This window comes from Perkinsus marinus, assembly GCF_000006405.1.
Source record: "Perkinsus marinus ATCC 50983 genomic scaffold scf_1104296927884, whole genome shotgun sequence".
In the NCBI taxonomy this organism is placed as follows: Eukaryota; Perkinsozoa; order Perkinsida; family Perkinsidae; genus Perkinsus; species Perkinsus marinus.
The window spans coordinates 23,733-30,320 of record NW_003217015.1 but is presented as its reverse complement, the minus strand read 5'-3'; the positions used below and the strand labels follow the sequence as shown (position 1 = coordinate 30,320).

Below are 6,588 nucleotides of genomic sequence, written 5' to 3'. Positions count from 1 at the left end.
ACCGAAGCACCGCATTAGAGTTTGCGGCTACAAACACTTGCGGGTTGAAAGGAAGGAAGCATGCCACTGGCACTGGTGAACTGTCGGTGAAAACCTGAGCGACGATTCGGTCAATAACTAACGCCAGTTTTAATTCAGCTAACCTTGAGCATTTCTCCTGTGTCAACCATCCAGAAGCGCACTGACTTGTCGATACTAGTGGTTACTATGGTATCCTCCAAAAGGTTGAAGAACATCGAAGTGATCGCCCTACTGTGACCAACCTGAACACCGACAACGCATCGAAACAACGCACTTAACAACAGTTTTAATACATCTCTACAAAACTTTCAACTGAACTTTATACAACAGCCAATGAATAGCAAAAAGGCATCCTACCAGTCTCGAATGTAGGACGACTTTCGCCCCCGGGGCCGCCTCTTGCCGAGCCTCAGAGGCATCGTCATTAGGGAAATCAGACGGGTCCAGACGCGCCAGCTCCATCTCAGTACGGTAGCATCGATAAACAACAACCGTACCTTCGACGACGCGATAACAACAAATACAACAGTAAGAATCTATATAAAAGAGCTCTCATCGAGGCGACTATCATCAGTCGTATCGTAATCAAGAACGCCTTGATAACGCGGACGCCGTCGGTCCAGCCGACTCCTACCATCCTTAGAGGCAGCTGCCAGAAGAATGTGTGAGCGATGGAGCTTCTCCTGCCCAAATGCAATGCAGGTCACAGCAGTTTCCGAGTCCTGATAAAACGCGTGACAGGCTGGAGGCTTATAGTCAGTTCACCTGTATTTCCTGTACAGGGCGAATGTCCGCTACTGCTGGGTCCTTGTTGGGTCCACCTCGCTCCCTCATAGTCTTATTGCCACGTAAAGAGGCCTTCAACACCCCATTGGAGCGGCGAACCTTATTATCTGATCACGAACGATGACGCCCATTGACAACAACGCATCAAATTAATAGCAATAACGATAAGGAACCGTAAGGAACAAACAACAATAACGATTCTTGTTCGTGAAAACTCCAATAATGGAGTAAGATCGATATTAATACACTACTACTACTACTGCTACCACTGAGGGTTTGTACGTTTACTAGGAGTATTCATTCACATCAACACAACTGAGCAATATGGCCTCCAGCCTGCCCGAATCACATGCTTAGGGTCCAGCCTTGGCCATGGCCCTAGCAATGACAACGATCCTGACATCACTATCCTTCATAAACCATCATCATCATCATCAACCAAGACCGCTACCCACCCAAGGCCCTACCTGAGCCCTTAAACCAGCCCTTGAAGGTCTCCAAAGCCCCACTCAGCGTATGAGAACTTGCATGGGAGTCCGCACGGAGCGCGCGGCTCGACGGTGTTGCTCCTCCTCCTGCTGCTGCTACTGCTACCGAGGACGATGATGCTGATGATCCTGTCGTGGACACCTACAATAACAAACAGATTGAAGCCAAAGACAAATAATCAAATACTCCATCACTCACCACAGTTTCCTTTCCACTGCCCGCCCGTGGCGATGCAGAAGCCGCAGCAAATCTGTTGGCATCGAGATCGCTCAGAATGAGTCGTACCTGCCTCCTCTACCTAGCTACCCTCTACTCTACACTAACCCTTACCGCATCCATAAGTCTATTGCCCTCAACCGCTAATGCATTGGCACTAGCAGCCGCATCCTTAGCCTTCATCACATCAACCTGGGCGGTTGCCTTGCCAGCTTGAACTGACTGGAGGTTCCCAAACAGGAGAACCTGATCGACAACCATTGAACAAAAATAGTGACATCGTCTGGATGGCCGCCAAAATTGCCCCCTCGTATACGTGTTCCCGAGCTGAAAAGCTCTCGCCCAATTCCAACTACTACTATACTTCTGACCACCAGCAGAAACCCCATGCAAAGGCACATCAATTCGGAGAAGGAGTCTTTTCTCCAATTTCTCTGCTATAGACGATTCACACCGCGGCATACACACGAACACAAGTGTAAATTCCTTCTCACCGCACTATGAAGAAAATCTACTTCAGCACGCATGCACAAAAGATATTCTCACATTAGCGCCCATTCGTCCCCCCTCCTTCATCAGCTCCAACGCCTGCCTTAATGAATCCTTCGAGCTCATGTCATAAACACAGATAACCTGTACAGCATCAACACCACTAATACCATACCACACCTTCCTCTACTCACCCAACGCGATCGAGCAAACCACTCCCTGACCAAATGCTGGGCCCTCTTGTTGCCGTTGCAGTCCAACACCTTTAGGACCCTACACTCAAAACAACTGAACACCTCCTCCTGCTGCTGACGCCCCCACCTCTCCCGACCGCCGCTGTCTTTGAATTGGAGCTGATAATGCGCCATCAAGTTCGAACGATTCCTCTCAAACTCCGCCATCTTGCTGGGGTCAAGCTGCTGGATGAGGCCGGCCAATAACGGCGACTTCCCCTACATAAGAACAACATCTTAGTATGCATCATACGCTGCTGTCCTCACTTACCACTCCCTGGGGTCCGACCAGCTGGATGTCAACATTGCGCGCGCCCAGACCAGTAGCATCCGATACGGCTCGTGATTGGGCCGGGCCCTGGTGGGTGCTCGCCTGGGACTGGTAGACTGTGTTCTTCAACATGGTCTGGTACTTAGCCTCCGACTCCTGAAAAAAACATACCACCCTCCAGGGATCGAACCCACGACCTTCCGCATGAAAAAATCTCTCACCTCCCTCTCCTTGTTGACCCGAGCTAGCTCTTGCTTCAACCTCTCATTCTCACTCTCCAACCCCTCACTCTTCGAATTGGCATCCACCAACGACTGCCTCAGCCGTACCACCGAAGCAGCCTCCCCGCCGCTTGCCACAGTAGCCGTCTCCAGCCCAGCCTGACAGGAATCCCACAAGGATCCATCATAAACACAGTTCGTTCATAACGCCGCTACCGCAGACATGGTCGGACTAGAGATGCTCGTCGTTGGTGACACGCGTGGTGACGATACCCTCGACAACGTAGCAGCGCCTCCCGCAACGGTAGCATTAGGCCCACCACTCGCCGACATCGATAGACCAGCCCCACCAGCCACAGCTCCTCCCACCAAGGCAGCAGCACCTGCAAGATAGACAGATCCCAGGTTCGATCCCGGCACCCCGCAATTCTCACCTCCAACTGCTGCCAACTCATCAGTATGCTGCGATGCCAACTGTTCCATCTCCTCCTCATGTTTCTTAACCGCTGCATCCAGCTGCCCCTCCAACACGACTATTCGTTGACTCAAAGTCTGACACCCCCAAAACCAATACACCCTATCACTGTGGGGAATTCGCACATGGTCAACTACATGTGTGAAAATTCCGAGGAAATTTTTGGGAAATTCCTGGCGGTTTCCGTACACTTCTACCCCGAATTCGTCTACAAAATCCTATAATTAACGAGGAGATTCCTGTGCTCAGCTGAGGAAAGCCAACATATATTCCAGCACTGCACCTACCTCTCTGCCAACCTTCAACTGCTGGTTCTCACTCTTCGACTGCAGCAGCAAGGCCTCCGTCTCTGCCAGCTTCCTCTTCACCATAGTAACCTCAGCCTGAGCATTCTGATACTTGGCCAACAACGATCCCACTTCCTAACAACAACAGTATTGATCTCAATAGCCCCTCTCCACTCAACCACCTTCGCTTCCTGTTTGAGTCGCCTCAACTGCATCTTAGCCGCCCTCATCCGGAACTGCCTCTGGGCCGCCAAGGCACTAGCACGAAGAGCACAGTATTGCCGACGAACATGCCAGCCCTTCCACACTGCTTGGATCCTTGCTGCTGCTGTATTAATGCGATACTGACACAGACGAAAACCTCCTCCTCCTCCACCTCCTCCCTCTCCCTACCTCCTTAGCAAACACTCGGGCCATCCGTCCACGCTGAACCGCTTGAATGAAGATGACCTTCCGTAGTGTATCCTCATACGCAATTCTCTGCTTCTCCATACGCCACCTGTCACAACCCTATAATCACCATCACAATGGTAACCACACCGACCAGCTTTGAATCCTAAGAGCACCGACTTCCCGCCTCATGTTGGCCACGCGTATCCTAGCCATCTTGCCCCGTACGAGGGCCTGCATCTTCACCAAACATATTATCGCAAACCCATACCACGCCCGAGTCCTCAGCCCTCTCCACTGAGCCTGGATCCTTGTGGCCGCCTCCGCACGCAGATGCATACGAGCATTCTGAGAATACACCTTAGACCAGAGCTCGCATCAGAACCAACCTGTAGGGCATCGAATGCCTTCTGTTTGAAGAACACCAACGTCTTCCCCACCTCCCACAGGCCCTCTTCTATACCCAAGGACTGACCAAGACCACACAGACTCCCAAGACATCCCTCCACCCCCTCCTACCGTAGACACCGTCGTGAGCAATTTAAGGCACCGTTTCGACATGTCCTCCTCGGCTGAATACTCCGCCAAATTGCCTAGCAACCACCACACTCTCCTTCACAATAACGCTTCCCTAAGGACCCACCCTTCACCAGCTGCATGTAGTCGAGCCAGCAGTCCTCATGGGAGATCCGTACAGGGTAACCCGCTCGAGACACTTGGATAGCCTACACACACATAGAAGCCTCCTCTACCCGAGACCAACGAAACGTCATCTCCTATCCCTTCCTCTCAGCACCTGTAGGACGCCGCCATATCTGAGTTGTTCACAAACACTGGGGCGGTCGTAGACATCCGGAAGGTTCATAGGGTTAGGCTTGATACACCGAATGAAGTGGGGCTCCGTCTCCCTCACCGTCTCCTGAAAATCATCATCATCATCATCATCATCAACAACAACAACAACAACAACAACAACAACAACAACAAGAAGCAGCCCCAATGGGCCCTCCAGGGTACTACCATCAACTCGTTTAGTTGCTGCTTGAACTCCCCACTGATCGTCGTTAGCTTCTTCTTAGACTTCCCGCTGGGGGCCGAATCAGGATCTTGGAATTTCGTATCCTCATATTCCGTAAATAACGTTGACACGTAATCCGATGAAGACCCCTTCATCACTTTAAACAACGAATACGACATCTGAGGTCATCACGGTGACACTCGGGTTCGCCGTGTCACCATCCCCAGTACCTGGTCCTTATTCTTATCCATGAAGCCCTCAGTGTCGTATTCCACCGGCCCCGCAAAGTGATTAACCACAAAGCAATCCTGTCTAGTCTTAACAATATCGAACCTACAACGACCAACTACCCCTCCCCCCATCACTACAGCAAGCCCACCTCCGATGCTCCTTATACCGATGACACAGCTTCGAACAGAAGTTCTTATCGGAGCCGCCGGGTATAACACACTCCTCATCAAGTAACGAGAAGATACCCATTCGAGAGTCTGCAAGGAGGTCCACAGCGTCCTGGTTGTCGGGGAAGTCCAGAGGGTCCCACGCGATACCCTCCTCAGCATAAAGTTGCTCCTGTCAGAAAATAGATAATTTCCAGAACTGTCACTAGATCATCTCCCCTTTCCTGTTACCTCCATCTTGAAAATGAAATTGTTGAAGAACTGTTGGAGCCTCTCGTTGGTGTAGTTGATGCACAACTGCTCGAATGAGTTCTGTTTGAAGCACTCAAAACCGAAAATATCCAAAACTCCACAGAAAAGGTTTGCCTTGGGATCGTAACCTACATAAGGACACCCCACAATGAGCACTCCAGTGTCACCACGAGTCACCACCATCTATTATCCCACATAACAATCACAATGACACGCCCGAGGAATCATTCACAAACCTATACTGTTCCCGAGGAGAACTCATTTTTAATTCTCCACATGGTCCGAAAAATGATGAGTTTCCCATGTAAATGTCATCACATTATACGCATTTCCTCCCAGTGTTATCAAATCCTAGATCACGTTATTTCTCAAAGTTAAATGGTTCCCCATATTACCAATAGAGTCGTTCGTACGAGAGACCACCCTCAAGAAGAGTAACCCATACAGCTGCCTAGCCAACGAGTCACAAGACTCCACCGCCTGCCACCACCAACAACAACAACCTCAACAACCGTCCCCCATAAGCCTTCCTTACAGTGTGAACACTGACCGGCGTGTGATACACCTCCATACGAGTAGTGATGGTCTTGGTCGTGAGAGCCCTAATGAAGGCTTCAGCATCGTCCAAGCCCAAGAGTCTCATCAGCAAGAGGAAATCCTTCTCGCTTGCTGGGTCCAACTCCGATGCATCACTGTCCCCATTGGGAGGTCGGAACCTTATCTACCAACAACTAAAGTCAACCACCTACTACTCTGGGACGGTAACTATCACATTGCCAAGCCTGAGGACTGCAGCGATGATGTTCATAATAGAGTTGATCTCCCCGACCGAAATGCCCACAGTCAGCATTGCTCGAACTGAAAGCAATCACAACATGAGACCAGGTCCTCTAGCAACGCCCTACAGCCTTTACTATCGTCTCAGTGGACCCCAGTAGAGACAAAACACTCCCTTATGGACCCTTCCCCCCGAGTGCATTACCAGTGACTTCGAATTGCTCTACATCATCCACATCGTCCAACACCAACGTGCTCGACTTCG

General features: G+C 50.7%; 2 protein-coding genes across 2 annotated transcripts in view; one reads left to right on the top strand and one right to left on the bottom strand.

The window, feature by feature from the left end:
* The window catches only part of Pmar_PMAR010037 (myosin F, putative), a gene marked incomplete at both ends in the record, with an annotated part of 8,257 nt that extends 1,861 nt beyond the window's left edge, over positions 1-6,396 (bottom strand). Inside the window, 29 exons of the mRNA XM_002788461.1 lie at positions 144-263; positions 379-518; positions 656-743; positions 787-914; positions 1,275-1,437; positions 1,495-1,581; positions 1,627-1,758; positions 2,059-2,145; positions 2,196-2,274; positions 2,323-2,453; positions 2,506-2,661; positions 2,727-2,885; positions 2,943-3,109; positions 3,161-3,278; positions 3,489-3,623; positions 3,671-3,832; positions 3,882-3,987; positions 4,033-4,226; positions 4,268-4,348; positions 4,398-4,471; positions 4,522-4,603; positions 4,675-4,797; positions 4,899-5,075; positions 5,127-5,229; positions 5,276-5,466; positions 5,526-5,674; positions 5,942-6,026; positions 6,082-6,267; positions 6,319-6,396. Of these exons, the coding sequence (XP_002788507.1) occupies positions 144-263; positions 379-518; positions 656-743; positions 787-914; positions 1,275-1,437; positions 1,495-1,581; positions 1,627-1,758; positions 2,059-2,145; positions 2,196-2,274; positions 2,323-2,453; positions 2,506-2,661; positions 2,727-2,885; positions 2,943-3,109; positions 3,161-3,278; positions 3,489-3,623; positions 3,671-3,832; positions 3,882-3,987; positions 4,033-4,226; positions 4,268-4,348; positions 4,398-4,471; positions 4,522-4,603; positions 4,675-4,797; positions 4,899-5,075; positions 5,127-5,229; positions 5,276-5,466; positions 5,526-5,674; positions 5,942-6,026; positions 6,082-6,267; positions 6,319-6,396 (3,681 nt within the window). The remainder of the gene's footprint in view (positions 1-143; positions 264-378; positions 519-655; positions 744-786; positions 915-1,274; positions 1,438-1,494; positions 1,582-1,626; positions 1,759-2,058; positions 2,146-2,195; positions 2,275-2,322; positions 2,454-2,505; positions 2,662-2,726; positions 2,886-2,942; positions 3,110-3,160; positions 3,279-3,488; positions 3,624-3,670; positions 3,833-3,881; positions 3,988-4,032; positions 4,227-4,267; positions 4,349-4,397; positions 4,472-4,521; positions 4,604-4,674; positions 4,798-4,898; positions 5,076-5,126; positions 5,230-5,275; positions 5,467-5,525; positions 5,675-5,941; positions 6,027-6,081; positions 6,268-6,318) is intronic.
* A 25-nt stretch (positions 6,397-6,421) lies between these two features.
* The window catches only part of Pmar_PMAR010036 (hypothetical protein), a gene marked incomplete at both ends in the record, with an annotated part of 1,980 nt that continues 1,813 nt past the window's right edge, over positions 6,422-6,588 (top strand). Inside the window, one exon of the mRNA XM_002788460.1 lies at positions 6,422-6,431. Within this exon, the coding sequence (XP_002788506.1) occupies positions 6,422-6,431 (10 nt within the window). The remainder of the gene's footprint in view (positions 6,432-6,588) is intronic.